The 24,806-nt window shown below is 34.9% G+C and overlaps 2 protein-coding genes across 2 annotated transcripts in view; both read right to left on the reverse strand.

Moving 5' to 3' along the window:
- Positions 1–24,806, reverse strand: part of LOC134855606 (snRNA-activating protein complex subunit 3-like) — a 495,355-nt gene that overhangs the window by 437,053 nt on the left and 33,496 nt on the right. The gene's annotated exons all lie outside the window — the stretch shown is intronic.
- On the reverse strand, positions 13,789–24,223 carry LOC134855546 (pre-mRNA-splicing factor CWC22 homolog). The gene is made up of 6 exons (XM_063872086.1): positions 24,191–24,223; positions 21,499–21,666; positions 18,070–18,363; positions 16,355–16,418; positions 15,615–15,860; positions 13,789–15,023 (listed from the first exon to the last, which is right to left on the reverse strand). The coding sequence occupies exons 1-6, from the start codon at positions 24,221–24,223 to the stop codon at positions 14,281–14,283; spliced, it is 1,548 nt and encodes a 515-aa protein (XP_063728156.1). The 3' UTR covers positions 13,789–14,280.

Raw genomic sequence — 24,806 nt, forward strand, 5'->3', positions numbered from 1 at the left:
GAAAACGAAAAAGATGAAAAAGCGATACAGTCCCACAACGAAGAATTGCGAAGGAGGAAAGCCGAAGACAACAAAAAAAACAACGAAAAAATGGAGACATCGAAAAGAAGCTAAATTCACTATTATACTTGGCACTCGGAAAAGAATGCCCTAATTGCTTCGAACTCAAAAACCCTGAGTCGAGAATCCTTGACAAAAACTTTGCTGAATTCTGGGAGTTAATGAAAACCACATTCAGTTTAATCACGAACCTAACTTATGAAGGGTACATTTTCTATAGTCAAACACAGAATGATCATGAGTCACTAAGAAAATTCCATGATTTCCTATCAAAGCTGGATAAAAATTGCAAATTTTGTGACCTAGAGACGGAACTAGTTAGGGATATTATAATGATTAATTTGAGAAATGTGTAAATTCAGATAAAAATTTGTATCAAATTTCTAGCCACCGAGAACGTAATAACCTAATTACTAGTCCACGAAAAAAGCACAAAGATGCACCAACAGTAAATAAAATACCCTGTAAATAGCTCTGTACAAAAAAATTACATTACGTAAATAGCGAACTGACAATAAGTACTGTAGAAAGTAATAAGTGTAAAAATTACGGTCAATCATTCAAAAGGGACACCTTATATCTTGCCCAGCTAGAGACCGAAATCGCCACAAACCATTGTCGTTATGCAAATTTCGAAATTAACCGAACAAGAAGCCCACCGGTATAGCCCACAATACAACTCCTAGTTTTAACAGCAGATTGCAACAATAAAATGAACGCTATAAAAGATAGGATTGAATGGTGGATATGAACAGTATTTACTCACAAAGGAGAAGAGCTAAAGAAGATATTAATGATTTCAATGGGAATTTTTATTCCATACTTTACCGAAATTCAAACTGAATCAGCCAACCCGGTATCCTGCTTGGAAAAAGACTTAATCCACAAACTCAAGATGAAGAATAGATTCTCAAGAATTGAACCACTTGAAGAATTACGAAAAAGGCCTATCAAGGATTCGGGAGCACCATAAATAAAAACTGTGGTAAGAAGACAATCAAAAGGATGAGACGTTAAATATCAATCACTGAAGAGCTGGAAAGAAAATTGCGCGGCAAAGATATCCTACCACACCTGGGGATAAAGGTATCCCAAAAGCAGGCTCATTTCGTACAACTCTACGCACGGACACTTCCGTAGGAAAATCACGTCGGAAAGTAAGCAAATCAGATCAAATCCGATTCTGATACCCATTCCAGTCTAATCCCTGACACATCACAACTGTGTGATTTCTATTTGTACATAGTTATTAAATTTCTGACTTTTTATCAAGAACAGATAGATCAAAAATTTTTCCTGTAAATACCTATTTCAAAGAACCACTAAAACTGATACAAATAAAATACAAGCGTATACCTATACATTTACTCCATTGACATTTACTCCAGATACCATTGTCATGAAAAGCGAGTAATCAATGTAATTTCAACAAAGCCAGAGGAGGCGTGAATTGCCGAGCACACATGGTTATTTAGATGAAAATTTAGTCGTTACAGTCGGTAGCGCTATATATCATTGCAAACTGTTTTCAGATGGTTTAAACACCCTTAGATGAAGGAGTAGTCATTAAACGAGGAATTTTTCAATTTCTAACCCATAACATAGATTGGTTGGGGTTCAAGATCAACGCAAAAAGAACCACTACTTTGGCTCATAAATCCCATGCAATCAGGAACCTAAAAGAACCAAAATGCTTTAAAAATATAAGATCTGTAATGGGTTTGATTAACCAATTTAATGAAAAGATTCCAAAAGTATTATCCCTATCCCCACCGTTCAGAAAACTAATGCAAAAAAAAACAGTTCAACAGGTCAGACAAGCATCTCCCGGAGTTCGAGAAAAACAAGAAAGAATTTTGCAAGACAGTAACAAATCACAATTTCGACACCAAACTTGAAGTACGAGTAAAATGCAACGCATCTCAATTAAGCTTGGGCGCGCGCCTCGAGAAGAACCATGGGGGAGCAGATAAAATTCTACCGTACGATTTTACCAATCCAAGAAAAAGTATTCGTAGATTACTTATTCAGACACCCATAGTGCAATCATGTACCCGTTACATATGAAGAGGCAAAATTTGTTATCGCATCAGCAAACCATACTAGTCATCTTCCCGGCTTTGAAAACTTGATACTTAGAATTTCTCGTTCTCAAATAAAAGAAAAGTTGTCTCAGCAAAGATTACCACATGATTCCAAATTCTGCAACGTGATTGATCAATCAAACAAAAAACTGACATTCAAGAAAATGAAGCTGAGAATCGAACTGAGAAGGCTGCAGAAGTTTGGCAAACTTTCACTCGCAAACTTTCAAGACCTGTCAGACAAATGATTTTTCTAATAATTTGAAAATTCTAAGAAAAAAGTCATTCCAAATAGATTCAATCAATCAGACCCATTCTGATCAAAAAAGTTCGCTTGTAAGTAAAGCATTTTCCTTTTGTACCCAGTACAAGTTACCCGAAGAGCATTTCTAAAGATCAAACTGGTATTTAAAACAAAAGTTCAAAAACGATAAAGCATAAAATGTTTCCATTCCTTTGGCCCAGAATTTTGACTCGAAATTCATGAATCTACTTAAAACACAAGATATTCTTTTAAAAATAAAACTAAAGCTAAAGGTAAAGATCGAAATCAGGACGTATTACAGGTGGAAAATTACAGTAAACCGTATAATAAGGGTTTAAATGTCAATCGGGAATGCTTTTATTTAGACGGAAGATCTCGGCATGCTTGAGAACTACAATGAAGAGCCTGGCAACACGCTACATCTGGCGGCCGAAAATCTATCGTGAAATCCAAGTTCATGGAGACAATTGCATCGAGTGCTTAAAAACAGGTAAAAACCTACAGCGATTAACAAAACAAGGGAACCTCGAAAAACTCCCACCGGTCGTAGAACCAAACCAAGAGTGGGAGTTCAATTTTGCTGGCTCGTTCATTTCATTTTTTTAAAAAAAGAACAAAGTAAGCGTCTTAGATTCCCAATTTTTTACCGAAAGTGACATTGAACAGATCCTGGTCAGAGCCAAAGGTCGGAAAAAGTTGAGACCATACAATCACTTCTGAAGATGTCAATCTAGATCATAACCGATGATGACTCTAAAGATTTCTCTCTCCTACAAGATCATAAGCCACATATTCGAGTTGACCCTGTACAAACATAACACCCTTCAGCTCACAAATCCACCTATAATAAAAAAGAGGAACTACGAACGGTGAATCTGGAGCCCATCACTGATCAGTCTCCACCCCTGACCACAGTCCAGCCGAAATTTTCAAACTCTAGTGTTGAAGAACCAAGGACACCACCCATTATTTTATTAGATAGCCAACAACAAACGAACGAACACCAATTAGAGAAAAAGACCCAAAACGACGAAAACCAGCATAAAGTTTAAGCCCTCAAACGCATCGTACTAAAAAACGTCGTAGTAAAGCTTGATAACAAAAACTGCGAGCAACTGGGAACCGGTCCAACTTTTGTTCAAGGCTCCTCAAAATCGAAACCCACAGGGATGGCCAAGAGAAAAGCTTCTTCGCCTATGAAGTCACCACATCCGCGGAAGATCTCGTATTTACAGGTTAGGCACAACACTAGACCAACCCAGACCAGACGGCCACCATCATTGTTAAGAGAACTAGTCTTCATTAGTCTAGTGAAAAAATCCGAGGACAGACATCTATTTTCTGTTTTAACCGGAAATTCAGCCCCCTGTTTCAAGTTTTTTTTTTGTTTGTGAGTCGCGAAGTTTTCTTAATCTCTGGCTTTTTAGAGACCTAAGTTTAATTTTTGTAACCCGAAATGATTACTATAAATTTGTCATCATACAATTGCTTTAACTCACTTAATTAGGCAGTAAAGAAATTGTTTTGTTGAGTTTCACGCAAGTGAATCTCGTTTTCAGTGCTTTCTCTTGCCAATCGGGCGACTGCCTTGAGTGGATGATAAATGCATAATTTCAATATTTGAGCATTGGTGCTCTTCGATAATTTTTCGAGGCGAGGAATGTGAAATGTTGAGATATTTATGCTTAATTTCGTAATTAAGAGTACCTGGGATAGCGAATCGGCCTTTGGATATCTGATTTATGTTCAGTGTTTATTTTTAAATAACAATTCAAATTCAACTTCTCAAACTGAGTTTTAACTTTTTAACTAACTTAGATCCTTAATATCTTTTTGTCTTTTAATCTTATCTTAGTCTAGAAGTCTACTATCATCACTAGTAGAGAACCCGTATCTGTACATAGTCCTAAACTAGTCCCAGTTTAAGAAACTTCTTTCATCGGTGTTTACTAAAAATTTTACCTGGATAACTTCAATTTTTAAGACACAAATATAAGTAAGGCAAACATTTTAACCGGGGTTGTTTGGGTTACCAATAAAAGAAACTTTGGTGTGAGAAATCAATATCTTTTTTCCATCATAACTATACAGCGCAGATTTTAAATTGTAACATGTCTGGGTCAAAACTTTGCTAAAATTGATTATAGTCAGAAAACGCTTAATTAGTTTTTCAAAAAATAGAAATAAAAATGTTTGGAGAAAGGAAAAAGTCAACATTTCAAAAAGAACCAATGATCACTGTTAGGGTTAAACAAAAAAATTGAAACCAAATTTGTACAAATTCGTGCAATCAAACCTTCTGTCAACCATATTTCACTCCACCACTCATTAGTTATAAGTCCCCCCGTCCACTGGTGAACTAATTCGTGGAATAGCAAGTAGACAACAGCTGAAACGCCAACTTCTAAGGTTTTTCGATTGATGAGAATCAAACCAGAGTTTTCCATTCCTGGCAAAATGGTTGTCACTTTTTACTTTATTACCATTTATTTGGTTTCTGCAAGTCGCCCTTAAAGTGAAACTTGTCAAATGAATATTTTTAATTGGCAACAAAAAAATCATTTCGTAATGTTTTCATCCATTAAAGTTGAAAAACGTGAAAAAAAAATTTTGCACACAAATAAAAGTATCCTTCAAAAAAAATCTGTTAAAATAAGTTAATTGCAGAGTTAGTTTTTCAAAATATCTGTATTTTCTTTTCTAATTGTTGCGTTTATTTTTCCTCCTATTTCTTCAAATTGCTCTTGTGAATATCAAGATAGTTTATCCCGATGCTTAGATTTTAACTTTATTTCCGATTCGCAACCACAATTCAAGTGGACTTCAAAAATGATGCTGTACTTAATTCTCTAAGTTTTTTTGCTTTGAGGTACATAAAATCGCGTGCAAAACCCAAATCGAAGCCATAGCCGCTTTGTATCTTGTGACTTAAAGTCCCCGAGTCAAGATTTTTCACCTAATTTGAAGCAAGATTTGAGGTGTTTGAGCGGTTTTCTTAGACAATTGCGCTAAAAATCTTGCTTCAAAATGAGCGGTTTGAGCGGTTTTCATCGATTTACTCACAAAAACCGCTCAAAAACAGCTCTTATAGCATTCAGAAAATGCTTCGGAGGGGAAAGTTTATTTCAAAGCATATTATTTTAGATTCTCTGCTTAGCAGTTCCATGAAATGAATCCCAAATCACACAGCCAGCCTTTACGGCATGGACACTTGGTTGCTGTGCATTTCTTCCCGGGTTGACCTCCATACGAAAAAACCGCGGATCGAATAGCTCCATTAAATAAGTTTATGAAAAAAAATACGCATCATCTAATTTTCAGTTATAACAACTATATGATACGCATTTTTTGCCAAGCCTAGAAAAAATCAAAAACCCTTTAAGTTTATTTTTATGCAATTTAAAAGTAAATCATTTGCATTTTTTGCTGCAAAAAAAACATCGTTGTTCGTCAAAAATTTTATTTTCAATTGCAAGTCAAAAATGACCATTTAGAAGTTCCATTAGTGAAACTCGTGTGACCGGCAAATTAAATCTTTAATACTATTGCCAATTAATCGATTAATTTTTTCATTTGACAAAATTCTGGCCTGTTGTGTTTTAAGGCAAATCACAAAACAAACAAAGTGAAACAAAATTGATAATATGTGTTTTTATATATGATAAAAACAAAAACCGACAATTCTCTACTAGGTAAAATAACTATTCATAAGATTTCATTGATAGAAAAAAAACTAGCCATAAGAATATTTTGGGCCGACCAAATTCAATTTTTGAGCTCTTCCAAATGACTATAAGAACTCTATTTTGACCAATTTTTTTTTGAACCGCAAAAGAATTTTCCAGAATTTTTTTCATGCTTACCTACATACACGTTCAGGAGTACATAATTGACTATATCTGATTATTATGTTGATTTTTTGACAATTATAATTGATTAAAATTACCAAAATTAGTTGTTTAAAAGATTTATAATCGTGATTTTCTTCCGAGAGGTTTTAAGAGATTAATTGATTAAAATTGATACAAAAAACTCCATTACGAGTCCAAACTGTTCACTGGATAGGCGCACAATTTTGTGTCTGTATGTTCCTGGATTCCATAGATAAACCTTTAAACATGTTCCAAAATGTCAGTGGATTCCTCTTACAAAACTTCCGTGGGTTCCTCGTACAAACAAATGCCTTTAACGTAAATTTTGTTGGCACATTTGTTGTGCCGCGGATTCCGCAACAAGCGAATAAAGCTAGTTGCTCTGAATTCCGCAACTGTAAGTAGAATCCACAAAGTCTAAGTGGAATCCGCAAACGTAAATGGAATCCGCAAAACTTGTAAGAGTAATCCGCAAATGTATGCGGATTCCGCAAACTGTAAGTGGATTCGGAATTATGTCTTCTACTGAACTTGCATATGCACAATTAAAAGCTAGAGCTGGATTTCTTATCTATAGCAATGCGGAATTTAAAGGCAAGGACTTAACTATTGTCAGCGGAATCCAAGAACGAATCTCAAAGTATTTGTCAACTAAATCGGTGGATGACAGCTTTTAGTATTTTAGAAACAACACCGAATTAGTTCAGTTTTTGTATTCATCGGGTTGAGAGAGTATGAAAGTACAACACTCAGCATATCGCCAATTTAGGCCAGTTTTTGGGATTGCTTCAATCTCAAATACTGATTTTGGAAGCATAACGCCGAATAAATTCAATATTTGTAGCCATTGGGTTGAGACTTTATGGAAGCCCAACACACAGCACATCGCCAATTTAGGTCAGTATTTGGGATTGCGTCAATTACAAATACTGATTTTCGAAGCTTGAAGCCGAACAAATTAAGTAATTGTAGTCCATGGTTTGAGAGTGTTTGGAAAGACAATGCCCAGCATATCGCCGAATTAGGTCAGTATTTGGGATTGCATCAGTATTTGGGATCGAAGTTCAGATTGAAGTAGGTCAGTATTTGAGATCAGTAGGTCAGCATTTAAGATCGAAGTTCAGTACGTCAGGATTTGGGATCAAAGTTGAGATCGAAGTAGACAGGTTTGAGATCGAAGTTGGGTTTACAGGAAGTGAGACCGGACATTTCAACTGGTAGTTGATCAATGTAGTAATTGAGACTGATTTTTTTGGTGACCCGTGATTTAAAGATAGAATTTTAAGCGCTACACTACACATATATTTATATGTAAACGGAATCCGCAAATAATGCGGATTCCACTAACAATTTGCGGATTCCACTTGCACGTTGCGGATTCCACTTACAATTTGCAGATTCCACTTACGTTGCGGATTCCGCTTAGGGTTGCGGAATCCGCAACAGCTCATTTTAACTATACAAATGTCCTATTATTTCTTTGTGCATTCCACAAACTGTTCAGGATTCCGCAAGTACGGTTGAGGATTCAGAAAAATCGCCTACTTTTGGAGCGATACAGTGTTTTAGGTATTTGTTTGTGGAATCCAAAACAGCGAAGAACATCAAAAAAAAGTAGCAAACTCGCCCTTTCCGCGTCAAATCTGATTTTGGCATGTCGCGGAGTCCATTTACAATGCACAGAATGCCACAGTTTGACCTCGTAATGTCTTTTAATCAATTTTACTCGATTGTAATCTGTTATTTTGCCAAAATTTTGTCACGCCAAAGGTACTTTTTCCTACGGGCTATTATTTTTTGTCATTAACAAAATCTCTATAAGCAAGATTTTTTGTCACACTCTGTTTCATTTGAAAACAAAGTTTTCCTTTCAAACAAAAGTTTCATAGAGATTTTTTTATATTAGTTTAAAGGTTCCCGTGGTTAGTGAAAAACAAATCTTGCGAGCAAATCATGAAACTAAAGCAATGTGCTGATTTTCAGGTGGTTAAGAAAATTTATAATTTGCATCATTAAATAAATCTAATGAAGAATAAATGAATAATGAATATAAGCCATTCAGATGGAAGGTCGAAAACAAAATGAACTAACAAAAGGGAGTACAATCGATTTTATTCGATTATTATGGATTTTTTTTTATGCAAGACGAATGAACTGAAATTTGTGATAAATGTTTTGTAATTGTGTAATATTTTCGAAATGTATTACAATTGATTTTATTTTGTTTGAAAAATAGAAATTGGAACCAATTAAAAAATGATTATAGTCATTTTTTTCTGATTTTTTTTTGTGAGATTGGTAGTAATAAAATCATAATATAATCGATTACTAATCCTTAAAACTGGATGCGAGTTTCAAATTTGAGGTCGGTCAGCCAAAAAGGTGTGGCGGAAAACAGTAATTAAGGGGACCCTTTTGAGTAGTCAGTGGGTCAAGTCCCCGAGGGAAAAGTCCCCCCCCCCCACACATCAGCTACTGCATACGATTTTATTACTGAAAAAAAAATGATAGTCATGCTGTTTTCATACGATTTTTTTCATCTATGGAATGATTTAGAACTACATTAATGAGAATTGTATAACTAGCATTTTTGTCAACCCGGGTTGCTGAATAATTTTGTTGCGAACCAATTGTTGATAGTAAATTGCTTTGCCACAAATTGTCGTTTCTTAAATGCTGACAATTGCAGATTTTGCGATCACGCCCCATGGTGTTTAGTAAAGAATAAACAACCCTATGCAGAATTTTCTCAATTATGTATCTTTTGCACTCTTGGGGGGGGGGGGAGTGGTTTAACAAGATCCGCTATTTTGAAAAGTGTTTAAGGAAAAAAACTCTATTTTTAATTCCTATTGATGACAACCCTAATACCTCCTGCTACCATATCAGCAAACAAAATGTCAATCTTGCTCGACATTTTCCAAGGAAATCCGAATTTATTTTCACAATAGCTGATCGTAAAGGGAATAAAATACTTCAATTCTTTTTCAAAAGTTCCGTTTTTCCAAAGTTTCAAGTCGTTTTTGGGAATAATGACTCGGACTAACTTATCAAAGTAATCAAACTGTAATACTACTTGGTAGTGTGAGCTCTTCAGAACGGCGAACGCTACCAAATAAGTCGGAATAGGAACTGTTTGGTTAAACTCGACACCGATTGGCTGGGATTTTATATCGGCTCTGTTTATTTCGCCTTCGTTGCCCAAAATCATGTCAAATTCTTTGTTCGGGTCTTGTAAAACTGTAAAATTTAGCTTGAATTTTGTTCGGAAATAAGGTTCGTCAAAGCAGGGAAAAACAGTCCTCGCAAAAGATGACTGAAGCTGAGTCACCAAACCAATCGTTTTGTTGTTGTTTTCATCAACTAGTAAATAAGCTCCAATTCTATTTTCCATACTTTCAAAACTATTCACACGACTTTCAAATTCGACAAATAAAATAAAATCGGTTGTTAAATCTTCGCTTAAAGTTACGACCAGTTTTTCATATTGTGGAAGCAAACCAAAACCTTTCTGCTGAACAAGTTTGCCATCAATTGATTTAACCTGGATTTTTCGAACAGTAATATTATAGCTGTTAAGCGTAACTTCGTTTATTTTTGTTTTCTGTTTGTTTAGAATATAAATTTCAGTTGTTCCTGTAATTTTCTGGTCTTTGGTAAGGTAATTAAGGTTCACTTTTTGACTATCCGGGTAAAAATTTATGTCAAGTCGATAATTTTTGTTGGATGTTCCGTTTGAAGATTTTTGCAACATTTTCCGATCAATTTTGTTGCAGCGTCCAATATACAGAATGGCAATCAAAACAATTGCTTTTGAAATCATAATTCCAATTTTGAGAGAAAACCAAAAACACGAAAAGTCACAAAGTTTCTGATTTCTGACTTAAATATACCAACTCGTTTTGAAAACTGGAAAAAAAACGGCGGCTCGGATTTCGAAGGCAACTGATGTTGTTTTAACCAAATTGAAATATACAGTTAAAGTCTAATATGATTCAAATCTTCTGCTATGGATTTAGTAACAAATAAACTAAGCAAATTGTATTTTTTGTTCATAAAAGTTTTAAATTAAATTGAGTTATTTACCCTTTTTATGATGAGCGTGAGAGCTGTTTGAAAGAAATTCTGATGCTATTTTATTTGCATTAGCTGATGAAAGTTGTAGTAAGCCTTTAACTTTTTTAATACCGTCACATAAACCTGAGATTATTTTATTATCAGAGCGAACTCAATTTTACAGCAGAAAATTTGCAATTGAGCAGACTTTTTTGATATGTAAAGACAGTTTTTAATACCTGTGAGAAAAAAACCTCAAAAACAGCAACCATTAATTTTTCTGCTCATTTTAGTTTGAATTTGTTATCTTGACTAGCATGAAAACATCAATAAATGATTGTGTGAAGTCAAACAATGATTATGGTCGGGTTTTCTCAACTGACATTCATCAAAAACAAAGTGATCAAATTAAAGTCTCGGCTCTTGGCTTGAGATTTAATTTTCGACCGAAGCCAATTATGCTTCACCTAAAAATTATACAAGAAAAACATTTCGACCCTGTTAGATAAAAAAAAGATAATTTGTTTTCGACTGTGTTCAACCGAGTAATATTTTGAATCATAAAAAGTATGACAGCTGAAAGTTAGCTCTTCGAATTTAAAACGGCCAGCCAAATAACTCCCCCAACCATATGTCCAAAACATTATTGATGAGTTGAAGAAGTCTTTGCTTTTTTGATTTGATGTCATTCATATTCGAAAGGTTTTTTTCCGGATTTTTCCACTGTGGGATGATTTTAAAGAAAAAATCCACCCGAAAAAAAAACAATTTAACAACTATATACGACTGAGGACTATTTTCTACAGCAAATTTGACGAGAAATACTTCTCGACAATGTTCCACCGAGGTTATACTGATAAATCCAGTTAAAAAAAAGATATTTTGTGACATAAAAATACTTCATAGGTTTTCTTTTGGTGAAACACAATGTGAGTGACAACGAACACAACTAAAATTTGGCCTTGAACTTTTAAGAAAATGAAGCAATTTTTCTTCCTAGATTGTTTTCTTATGCAGTCAAATTTCGGGTGTTAATTTAAATTGTGATTAACTTACAGTTGCCTTAATGAGTTTTTTCTATTCCCCCTGACAACCATTTTTTAATGAAGTTAAGATAGTTTTTGAACAAAAAATGATCTTCATACCTGGCCTGAATATGCCAGCCTTCATAATATAACTCCCCTCCCCGCCTCGCATAGTCGCAAAAATCTATCGCCTAATTACAGCGTAATTTAACTGTTACGAGGCGCTTTTGAATTCTATCAAGTCACATTAGTTAAAACGACCCTTAACAAAAAACTCAAAACACCATTAACTGTTTCATCTCAAACGATCTTTGAGAAAAAGGATAGTGACTAAATAATTGCTATCAAATCAAATCTTTGAGACATCCAGCCAAATGACAATTTAATTTTGAGCCAGAATCACTGCAGCTTCTAACTGATACTAATCATCCGGAATGCAGCGATAAGTTCTCGAAAACTAGTTAACAAATTACAATTCGTGGAAGATGCAACAGATTTAACTGATCAACAAACTGGCTTTCACCGGGATTCGAAACCGTGTCTATACATTTAATAACCCCGACAAATTTCAACCACTAATATCCCCGTCAAACTTTTTAACTTTATAACCAACGGGTCTGCAATTTGAACCGGTAAAAAATAAGCTCAAAAAAGAGAATTAGCAGTTCAATAGCAGTTGTTAGCGTTGCTATCATTCGATTTCGCAAATCAAGCTAAAAATCAGATGAGATCAATTGTTTGATTTGAGCAAAAATTTACTGAAAAAATTCCGACACTGTCCCGGCGGTCTTGTTGGTCCAATCTGGATTGTGAGAGTAAAAATAAGAAAAGACAATAAGCGAACCTTTAGCAGCAGTTGTCGGGAACGTTTATCCTTGAGAAAAACTCCATTATCAAAAAATCAAAAATAGCAATTCGATATACTGAAAATTTGCTCTTTTTCTTTGCCGTAAAAATGCCAAATGCCGGTCTGCCAAGATCCCACTGTAATTGAAGTAAGTTCAAAAACGGCAGAGGATTTTATGTCTTATGTCAAAAAATTTGAAATTTGTTCGAGTGAGCTTTAAAATTCAGAAATTGTAAATAAAGATTTGGAGGACCCGGAAAATTTTTGGTACCCATGCAAAAAACAACCACAGGTCGGGAAAAAAAGATAAATGGGTTTTTAGCGGATACGTCCCGGAAAAATCCTAAGTGTTTTGGAGTTTGTTGTGGACAGAGGGGCTGAAAAATTTGGTCAGATGGTTGGTTATTTTACATTCCGTTAAGTAGACTAAGACCAGTCGTTTTTCTTCACGAGTCTGTAAATCACAGCGAAATTTTAAGGATCCGATCACCCGCGTTCATGCAAATTATATCGAAGCAATCTGGGGACACATCAGGAAAACAAAGAAAGCTATGAACGGTGTTAGTGATTGCTGTTTATTTGCCGATATTGCCGAATTCACTTGGAGACAACGTATTTACAGCCATAAAAATATTTTTGCAAACCTCATAACTGAATTTAAACTACATTACTCCTTGAATTCAAATTCATATCAAAATTTTGAAAATTATCTTTCCTCCTTTGTGGTCATAGGATTAAGCCTGAAAGTAATGCAACTCTATATTGGTCATTAAATACTTAATCTTACTCTTTCCAGACGGTTTGGTATATTGGCTAAGTGTGACTCAAACAAGTAGACAAACTTCGAAAAATCAAGTTTCAGCGTGATCAATTTTCGATTTATTTTCTAGTTAAAAATTAAGCGAAAATCATCACCTTCTTTGACTCTACCTTAGCGAGTGAATGACTCACTTAAAACTTTTTCGAGAGACAAACATCCGGAATAGGCAATTCAGTCAAGGATTTTTTTTCGGAAAACAGACAAACGTGGTTATTTGGTAAACCTGACTTCTCGGCACATGAATTACACTGCCTTCTGTTACACAACAACCGATTAACATTGAAATGAACACGTTTTAATCAAAAACAGTGCTGATTTAAACTAAGCGTAAAAAACGAAAAATTTTGAAAATTCAAACGCGTTTTTCTCAAATTGGGTTAAAAACAAGTTTTTGGAGATTCAACTCCTCTAGAACTTTGTTGAGGTGTGTATGAGGCTTCTTGTGATAAATATTTCTCATCAATTGACAAAGTTGTTTCAGCGTAATTTTTGTTTAATTGAAAAAAGCCAAAATGACCCATTTTTGGGTAAAATTTAGGTTGAGAATTTCGGGGAAAAAATTGCACCATATTAATTCTGATGAAATTCTAAGCAACTTTTGTTCTCTTCACTTTTTTTCTAATCTTAACCCAATTTGAGAAAAAAGTGTTTGAAAATTCAAGTTTTGTTCATTTTGTCCGGTTATTTTAAATCAGCACTAGTTATTTTTAAAAAGCTTTTAGAATTGAATTTTCAAGAAACAGAAATATTGAAGTTAAATTATTCTAGGTGCAATGAGACTATGAATCACTTAAACGAAATAAAAATTAAACGGCAAATTAAGATGCATCTTACTCATGGTTATAAGAATGAGTTTTAAGCTAAACAAAATCGATTTCAAGAGTTTTTTTATTTTTTGTTGTCAAATCATCGTATAGTTTTTGCGGGTTCTTTAGTCGCTGATCGATTGTTAATTGTTTCAACGCCAACTTGATGTTTTACTAGCCATAACCAAAATGTTTTTCAAATGATTCGATGCTATCGCAGAATGTTCCGATGTCTATATTGTTCTCTTCAATTTGCGATGATTAACATCTGCTGCTTTGTTTTTCGATGTCCATGTAAAGTTTGTGTCGTCCAAGCGAGCGTTCTCAAAACTTTTCATCCATACAGCTTCACTTGGCGTAAGCACTTCTTAAGTGTCATCAGTTTAATCAAAGACATCTTTTCTCGATGACTTGACTCCAAAACAACTGCGACTTTTCGCAATTGCTACGGCCTTTCACTTTGGTCTGAAATGTTATTTGACGCCGCGGTTGCACGTCTTCTATCGCTGAATCGCGGTGGTTTTGAGGGCTCGTCGCTTTTAGTCGCTTTGGTTCCTTCATTTCCAGTAGAGAATCCTTGCTTTGGGTTTCTTCGATCCAAATTACCACCACCCGAAGTCCTAGCCGATTGTTGTCGAATCGCAACCGCCGATCTTTCGTTTCCATAACGCTCTCCACTATATTCCATTCCGCTTCTAGAATAACTGTTATACTGGTCATAACCTTTGCTACTGGAACTCGGAGGACCTCGGTTCCTTGAGTTCCAGGAGCTCCCATGGAACCCTGCAGCTCCTCGATCATAGAAGCCCCCTCCGGAATAACCATCATCGTACCCTTGGTTCCAATCATAGTCATCATTTCTACGATTCCCTCTTTCTGGATTTGCTCTTTGTGCCTTTGAGTTCCTCGAGCTCGGATCTTTTATGTTCGGATTCCTTGCGGAATTTCGACCACTGTTATCATTGAAAATTTCTGACCTCACATTTTCGGTTCTCGAGTTTTCACCTTCGTTGCCTTCTTTTTCAAAGAAATCTTCCCTCGTTGCTTTCGATGAGGTCGGTTCGTCTTTGTCTTTTTCTTTCTTGGCTTCGGCCAGCTTTGAAGTATAGTATCTGATTGCATTTGGGGGTTGTTGCTCTTTTTTGGGTGGTTCTTTTCTGCGCTCTCCGCCGCGCGAAGACGGGTAACCTTAAAACAACTTCGATTACAACAAACCATTTCTATTAAAACTTTAAATATACATATATTTTTTTCAGTTTTCATGGATTTAGTTTTATTATGCCCCTAAAATTTTAATTGAACATGAGCTTAAATAGATAACAACTCAAACGAGTTATGATTTATCAAAACTTATACTTCTTCCCAAGCTCATCATCACTGAAAAATAATTCTCATCCAATTGTTATTTTTATCCAGCTAAAACTTTCTTGATTTCAACCAACTGTCGAGTGTTATATGCTAAAACAATAAACAAGACAAACTGGTCTGAATATTTCATTTCCCTCCACTGAACACAAACTGTACGCATAGTAATGTCAATAACCAAGGCTACTGAGTCAGTTTAAAAATCAAGAAAACATCCCCCTCCCCGATATAGTAAAATTTTCCATCTCAGTGTTCACATAGAATCAAATTTGCCAAACTCTGAGTATGAAATGCTCAACCCTGATTGGTTGAAACTTAAACCTTGAAGCAAGTCAACATTCGGCCCCCTTAACTGTTTTTTTTTGTGGAGAAGGTTGCTAACTTAGACGCAATATGCTTCTCAACAACACTAACTTGAGCTTGCCGAGCTAGTGCCGCTGCTGCTATTGCCTCCTCCCCTATTCGACGGTTTGATCTCTCTAAACCCCTTCGCCCTTCCACCATTCCGCTCTCGTCTCCCCCCTTCCCCACCCCCACTTCCTCCCGATCTGTCCGACCCCCCACCTCCGCCTCGTGTTCCAACTCCACTTTGCTCGTTAGCCGAAGATGAGTCGTGATCTCGGTCTAGAAACGAGTTGGCAGAGCCGCGATCCTCGGGAGCTAAAAAAAAAGATGGAAAAGTGTACAACTATCACTTTACTATTCAGTTATATCACAATGGTTGATATCTATCGTTTGGTTAGAGCTACATTTACGAACTAAACCCCCCCCCCCCCCAACAGTGGATTTAAATTTGTGTCTGCATTCAAAAAATTGCGAATTGTGGACAGCCAATAACCGCAGATAATTGATTTCTTTGTCGCTCCATCTATTTTTCTAAATGTTCTGATGCAAAGGAAGTCGACTAGTTTTCATCATAGTTGACTACGAATGCTGAAGTTCAAACCCGAAGAAGAAAGTCTTCTTACTTATACGGCCCAAAACAAGGCTAACATAAGCGGATGAATAATAAAAGGCAAGATACTAACTAAAATGGCTCTTTATTTCATTTCAAATAATCAGGCTCGAGTTTTGTATTTTTTTCTGTTTTCAAATTTTGCGAATTTGAGCTATTAAAACAAAATATCCCAGAAAATGGGAAGATAATAACTTACGTGATTCCTGGTCGTTATGTTTGGCCTTCGCGCCTGGTCGGTATATCTGCAAAGACGGCAAGTCCTGTAAACCAACAATTTCGTCATACAATTCTTAGAGTTGCTGAATTGCCAGCGCTACATTTTGGATTTAGTTTGAAATTGAGACTTTTCGACCCAAAAGAGAATTAAGTCACCAATTAGAGCAAAAAAAATTAAAAATTCACAAGTAATGACCACTTGCTTTGCTGCCAAGCAACGATCGCTTGACACTAATCTAGATATTTCCAAAAAGTCTGCAGTTTAAACAAGGATAGGCGGTTGCTGTGCAAGCAGCACAGAATGTCCGACCACTTGAAAAAATTACTGAAAATAGGACGTTCTTCAAATTAGTGTCGTTTCGAGGAGGCGATGTGAAAAGAAAACTATACAAATGCGTATAAAATTTGTAAATTAGGCACAATCGCCAACAGCTGTGTTTGCACAAAAACTTTTTTAAAAAATCTGGAAATTTTTATTACCAAGGAAACGCTAAATGAAGCTTCCAAAACTAGTTTTCGTTTATACACAAGTTTTCTTAGCCGAAATGATTAATTTTCGTATAAGAACGTTCAAAATTAGACTCGCTCGAAATAAGACTACAAATCAAAAACTGCTAATCTGGTTTTCTCGATATTGGGTAACTATTTGACATAATTAAATGCTGTTCGAATCACGACTGAAAGGGCTGTAATACGATATATCACTAAACCCATTCCGATGATTATTTGTGGTACCAGATTTTGCGTAGAAGACAAAAAAATATAGCCAACAGATAAAAGGGAAAGAGTCAATCAACGCAAGCGAATAGAAAAAAATACTGACTTGTTTTTTTTTGAAAGATCTCACTTTTAAATGTCAAAGAAAAAATTTCTATAATGCTCTTTGAATTTCTAGTACAACTATGATTGACACTTGTTTGATAAACTTAACTCAAAACGTAAACCTTTTATTCGGCTGGGAAATCTGAAAGCTAAGAACCATTTTCGAAATTAGAAGTCGTTCACGTTATTCGTGACCTTTACACTTTCTATTCGATAGTGGAGTTAGCCTTCCTTTTAACACAAATAAACTGAACTTAAATAGAACTCAAAAGGCAAACAGCGAAATTTATTTTTGAGCCTGACCAAAATTTAAGACCTTTCATGAAAAAAAAACACCATGAAGACCTAAATAAGAAAGTTCACTACAATCATCGCCTCTTAAACAAACTAAAATACACCGGAGCTAATCCAATATACTAACCACTTAGTACCACTGAATTCTAATAACTATATAACTTTGATATATCCAGTATATCACACACTCTTGGACCTTAAATATCATTCAGGAATTATTGTTTGTTAATAAAGCGGATGAAACTTGAGAACAAAAACTTGTCAGAAAAGTCGCAAATTGGGTTGGAAAAATTCGATGCGTACCAAAATACAGATGGTGCTAAAGCATAGCCTAGCCAACGATGCGCTATTATTTGAACTTACGGTGAAATAGGCGTATAAATTTAATCTTAACCTTAATTTAATCAAAACTCAATACATTTTCAAATAGGAGCAGAATTCAAACTAACGCCAACTCTTTTAACGCCAACTTGCCCAGCAATATTCCTATATTTTCACATTAATCACTCAAGTTGTTTGCTTCATTTTTAAATGACAATCGAAATACGCGGCGTTCATTTTTTGACGCTTAAAACTTACCTTAAGCCTTGTCGGTTTATTAGCCGAATTCGCCGAAAAAGTTGAAGATTTAGCCGAATCTGAGCTCCTTGCCGAATCTTTCGCACTATCATTCTGCGCATCTCCATTGCTCTCTATATCCTGCAACTCTAATTTCTTCTCATCAGTCGTTTCGACTTTCTCATCCGTCGGCTTTGTTCCCGTTAAATTGTCTCCGCTATTTTTGTTTCTGGGGTAGTTTTCCTTGTTTTTGTTGATTTCACGAGTCGCTCGTTTTTCGTCGGCTTCTTTTTTCATTTTCTGCTTTTCTTGTTTCTGAAATAGATTCAAAGACGTCAATATTTTATCAAGGTTTATATCATAAGCATCAGCATGGCAGAAACAACTTGACGAACTTAATTTAGTTCCAAGTCAAACTACCTAGTAGAAAGAAGAGATTCCCTACCTGTTTAATTCTCTAGAAAATGAGTTTGAAAATCATCAACTGCAAAATTAACACAGACAAAAACTACTGAAATTGCTTTCTAATTAAAAAAAACTTTTCTTAACTTTCAAGAAAAGTCAATTCGTTGGAAAATGTTGGAATCTATTTCACCATTCTCTCTTCTGGTATTTCTTTGCTTTGGGAAGCTAAAATAAATTGTAGCCTTATTTTACTGGTGGGCCATTTTTAACAGGACTGGACTAAGTTGAAATTTGCAAAAAATATATACGAAAACACAGAGGCGAAGCGGAGTTTTACACTACTTGCGATACACCATATACAGCACGTCAGCTAGCCCAAAAAAGGACAAAGGCCTGAGATGGAAATTTTTTTAAATTAAAAAAGAAACAAGGATAGCCGGTTACTGTGTAAGTAGCAGAGAATTTTCCGACCACATTTTTTTTTCAAATTGGTGTCGTTTTTTTTTCTGACCGTCGTGATAACACAAATCTGAACGAAAAAAAAGAACTCAGGTATATTTGAGAGTAATATAGGTCAATTAATAGTAATAGTAATATAGGTCAATTGGGAAACAGTTTTTAAAGTAAAATGACAAGAAAAAACGAAAAAAAAAATCAATTTTTTTTTTGAATTTTCAAGTTTTTGATTCCAAATATTGCGCTACAAAACTGCATAAATTTCCTTTACTAGAGTAAAACTAAAGTTTCACGGCTTATATTAAGCTTAAATAGGCTAGTGTAAGCCTAATCGGTCACTTTATGAGCTCGAAATTAACCAAAAATCAAAAACTTCAGGCCGGTTTTTCTCGACGCCGTAAGAAAATTCTTATTTTTAACGTCGATCGAATCACGACTGAAAGGGCTTTAATATAATAAATCACTCGATCCATTCCGATGGTTATTTGTGGTGCCTGATTTTGCGTGGAAAACAAAAAAAACTAAAACACTTTCGAATACAAACTTCCTCCCCATTTTCAATGGTCGGAACAATCATATTTTTAACGTTAGTCTGGAATGCAGTTTAGAAAAAATAGAGAAATTTAGAGAAAAATACTGGGATAGATACTTGCCAGTGTTAAATACGCGTTAAAAAGAAAAATATTATCAAGCGGTTACTGAGTAAACAATGCTTGGGAAGACGACTGTTGAGCTGAAAGAAATGCAAGCTGAAAACAATTTAAGCCATAAAAAGTTCAACTTAAACCGAAAAAAAAAAACGATTCAGTTTTTGAAAATTTTTTCAAAGAAAATAAACAAGACTGTGCTCGTATCAGGACGCTGAACTTTCCGACTGCCGTTAACCGACCCAATGTGAAACAGACTCAAAAAGTGACAGACTAATCGAAAACATAACCAACTGACCCTAACCAAGTTGGAAAAGAGCAATGAACGCAAGGAAACTAAAAAAAAACTTATTTTTTTTCGAAATTATTAAACTTTTGAATTTCGAATAAAAAATTAAACGGCCTGAAAGCTCTTTGAATTTGTAGAACAATTTACGACAGACACTTTTTTGTCAAAATTAACCCAATTTGAGAAAACTGGATCAATAGGTGAAGCTTTTATTTCGCTGGGAAATCTGATAATTATTTTCCATTTTCGAAATTAGAAGTCGATCACGCTTTTCGTGACCTTTACACTTTTGCTGTTAGATAGTGGAGTTTGCCGTCCTTTTAACAACAGAAATGCACCAAACTTAAGAAGAGATCACAAGTCAAACCGCGAAAAATCAAAGTTGAGCGTGAACAAATTAGAATCTCCTATCGACTTTACAGAAAAAAAATTTAAAAAAATCAGCAAGACCTATATAAGAGTTTTCACTACGTTCATTACTCTTAAAAAATCAAGAAAACAACTACAAGAAAAAAAAATCATTGATGTGGTAACTAAGTCGACAGTCTTTGGGCAGACACCTGTAGAGCCGAAAAACTTGATTTGAAAAAAAAAATTGAAAAGTTTCAATTTCACCTCCCTGAACCTACAATGAACACCACTTGAAAACCGATCAACTCCCGAAAACCGATCAAAATTAGCTAGCCGTTAAAAACATAATATATTTTTTCATTCGCGAACAAAAAATGTTATTTCACTAGTTTTTTATTTTGTTGAAACTACCCAAAATTAGAGAAACTCACCAAATGCATTAGGAATCTTAGCAGAGAGCAACTTAACTTGACATAGCAAACCGATGAACTCGTCTAGCAATTTTGATTGAAATTATCAAAAATTTTGAATTAATTATATTCTGATTTGCTGACAACTCAGGCTTGTTTTGTTCTCGTTTTTCAATTGAAAAAAAAACTACTTTTCAAAACAATATGGACTAAAAAGCGATGAACACATATTTTCACTTGTTGTAGAAAACCATCAGAAAAATAAACAAAAAAAATGCGAAAACTCATGAATGCAATTACTTACACCAGAACAAATATGAAAAAAAAACAGCTGATTGAACAATCAAAAACATTAAAGGTTTAAACCAAATTTATAATGCAAACCGAAAAAAAATGACAAAAAAATAAGAAAACAAAAAAAAATTATGTTTAATTTTTCATTTTTATTACAATCGCAAGCTTAAAAAAGGGTGTGGGAAACGGACTTAAATTTTTCCAAAGCATATTGTTAGATTTCAACCAAAGCATATTGTTAGATACAAAAAAACTAAAGTAACTGAAAAAAAATCATTCGGAAAATAAGCCGACGGAATTGAAGCCCACACTCAAGTGCCGAAAAATTTTGGCACAAAAACACTATTAAAGGAACTCATAACAGGTACACAATACCCATGCCTAACATCCACCCACGGCATTAACCTTTTCAGTAAAAAACGTGTAACGTTTTCACGAGCAAAATCTGTGCCTTATGTTATTTATGGGAAAAAAAGTCTTGCACTCGATTGCAATAACCGTGCTTATCGCAATGGTAATTAACTTAGACCTTAATAAGGGGGGTAGATAATCGTTGCTAGGTATCATGGGGGGATCTTTTAGAAGGAAACAACTTCACCTCTTTTTCTCTCTGCTGTCTCTCCTTGAGGGCTTTCTCTTTCTGCTCCAACACTCTCCTCCTCTCCTCGTCTCGCTTCTTCCGCCCAGCTATCACCACATCCACATCTCTTCTCTTCTTATTCGTCGAACTCTCATCTGCCCCCAACTTAAGCTGCTCATCCTTCTTCTGAACAAACACTAATGATACGCTACCATTAGACAGTAGAACAATAAAAGCAGAGTTTAAGCAGAGATTAATAGTTTGAAACTGATACTTCGGGCAGGGCTATATTCAAGAAGAACAGCCCCACCCCCAACAAAAACTAAACGTGCCCTCGGCGTCAAATTATGGTAATTTTCAATGGAAAAAAAGGTCTTTTTTTGGAGAGCTCGTAAAATCAATTTGCTCTGATAGTTTATCTATAAAAAGGTCCATAAAAAATTTTTGATTTTTTAAATTCAAATAAGCTCTCTTATTTCTCGTCGGAAAAATCTTAGATCCACCCCTGACTTCGGCAACAACAAATCCAGTATATATAATATTGAAGCACTTTTGGTGGTAACAAGATTGATAATGAAAATTTCCATAAAATAAATTCTCAGTGCCGAGAAAAACCAGTTTGGAAATGAGACGAAATTACAGAGAGACAAAATTACAGAGAGACGAAAACACAAGAGACGAAATTACAGAGAAGAGCCATTATTCAATTTGATTCAATGTAAACTGAAGTTCCATAAATTTTTATGACTAGTCAATTATATTATAAATTTTTGTTTCGTCAAATTATATGGTTACTTTTGAAGCTAGATTTGGCTACTATCTCCAAGCCCTCACATGTACAGTGACAGAATATTTTTTAAAAATTAAGTTCAGTCTTTTATTATTTTTGCGAAATTGTGGGTCTGAACCATATTTTTCTACTTGCTCAAAAAACACTATTCCTTTTTGTTTCAAATTTAACAAAAACAACAATGGTTTAAACCAAATTTATAATGAAAACTGAAAAAAATAAGAAAAAAATTTTTGATTCAATTTTATCTAGCTTATATTGAAGCGCATTTAGGATCGAGAACAATTTATAATCGATAAAATTTTTTTAAAAAAAACTTGCATTCAGCAATTCTTCTAGAAATCATATAATCTATTAAAGCTGTAAATTTGCACGGAATTTCATTCGTAATTTGGTTTTTCGAAATATTTGGCGATCGTTACTTGACTCCAGCGGTTAACTCAACCCGATAAACAGGTTAGACTAAAAATTAACCGCTCCATGCCCTCCCTAAACAATGAAATTAAGAAAAACGAAACAAAAACGACTGACGAAATTTGGGCTTTAAAGCTCTTTTAATCTGAGAATCTTCAAGCAATGACAGTTTTTGCTAAGATAAACACAACATTCAAATGCTACAGATCGTGATTATTGCAAAAGTGCAACAAAATCAGTGAACACTTTTAATAAACACTTATTAACAGTTAGGTTAGAAAAAAAGAAGATTCTCATTATTACATTTCGCTTGCAAGCTGGCTAGTGTAATAACTAGATTATTGCGACTGGTTCGGAGTAGATGGAGTTAAAAAAAATAGATAGCTTAACCAAATAGATAGTGTACTCAATCTAATATTAGTCCATTAGTTAGACCACAATCGGAAAAAACTCAATACAACAAATAATCTGAATCTGTGCTTTGAAAAATTTCTTAACCAATCGTTTAATTATTTTTTTTTTCGGCGGACCGAACTTATTTAGCAGGACATCAATAACAAAGAAGCAAAGCTTCGCTTCGCAAACAAGCGAGAACACGACAAATAGAAGCTCTATAAAAAGCTTAAGAAATAGTAGAATTAAGCCTCGAATTAGTAAAAAAAAAAGCCCATACGTCTCGGATTCGATCTGCGACCTATAGATTATGAGTCTCGCGCACTAACCACAGATGCTCAACACATCACAAACATTAGCCATAAACAAATCAGAGAACAGATGCTATGAAAAATCCAATGCTTCAGATCGTGATTATTGCGAATGTGCCACCAAAGAAATGATCACTTCTAGTTGCGTTAGCTTTAAAAAAGAAAGCTCGTACTAATGCATTTCGTTTGCAAGCTCGCAAGTGTAATAACTAGATTACTGCGACTGGTTCGGAGTAGAGGGAGTTAAAAATATAGATAGCTTAACCAAATAGATGGTGTACTCAATCTGAAATTAGTCTGAGTTAGACCACAATTGGAAACAACTCAATAGAACAAATAATCTGAATCTATGTTTGAAAAAATTCCGAACCATTCGTTTAATTATTTTTTTCGACAGACCGAACTTACTTAACATGACAACAGTAACACAAAAATGAAGCTTCGCTTAGCTAACACTAGCGGGAACACAACAAATTGCAGCTCTACAAATTGCTATAAAAAGTAGAATTAAGCCTCGAATTAGTAAAAATTAGCAGTACGTCTCGGATTCGATCTGCGACCTACTGCGTCCTATAGATTTTGAGTCTCGCGCACTAAGCACAGATGCTTAATACATTACAAACATTAGCCATAAATAAATCAGAGAACAGATGCAATGAAAAATCAAATGCTTCAAATCGTGATAATAACAAATTTGCGACCAAAGAAATAATCACTTTAATTTGCGAGTTAGCTTTAAAAAAAAGAAGGCTGGTATAAATACATTTCGCTTGCAAGTTCTCAAGTGTATTAACTAGATTACTGACACTGGTTCGGAGTAGAGGGAGTTAAACATATAAATAGCTTAACCAAACAGATGGTGTACTTAATCTGAAATTAGTCATTAGTCTATGAGTTAGACCACAATTGGAAACAACTCAATACACCAAATAGTCTTACTCTCTGTTTAAAAATTTTCTCAACCTTTCGTTTAATTTTTTTTCGGCTGACCGAACTTATTTAGCGAGACATCAATAACGCAAAAGCGAGGCTTAGCTGCCCAATCACCAGCGAGAACACGACAAATAGCAGCTCTATAAATTGCTATAAGAAAAGGTAGAATTAAGCCTCGAATTAGTAAAAATGCGGCTACGTCTCGGATTCCGTCTGCGACCTACTGCGTCCTATAGATTATGAGTCTCACGCACTAACCACAGATGTTTAAAACATCACAAACATTAGCCACAAAAAAACAGAGAACAGATGCTTTGAAAACTCCATGCTTCAGATCGTGATTATAGCAAAAGTGCCAACAAATAAATGATCACATTTATTAGCGAGTTAAGTTAGAAAAAAAGAAGGCTTGTACTAATACACTACGCTCGCTAAAACTTTTTTTGTCAAAAAATCACCACAACCTTCGTAAGCTTCTTCTTTAC

This window comes from Symsagittifera roscoffensis, chromosome 10 (assembly GCF_963678635.1).
Source record: "Symsagittifera roscoffensis chromosome 10, txSymRosc1.1, whole genome shotgun sequence".
In the NCBI taxonomy this organism is placed as follows: Eukaryota; Metazoa; Xenacoelomorpha; order Acoela; family Convolutidae; genus Symsagittifera; species Symsagittifera roscoffensis.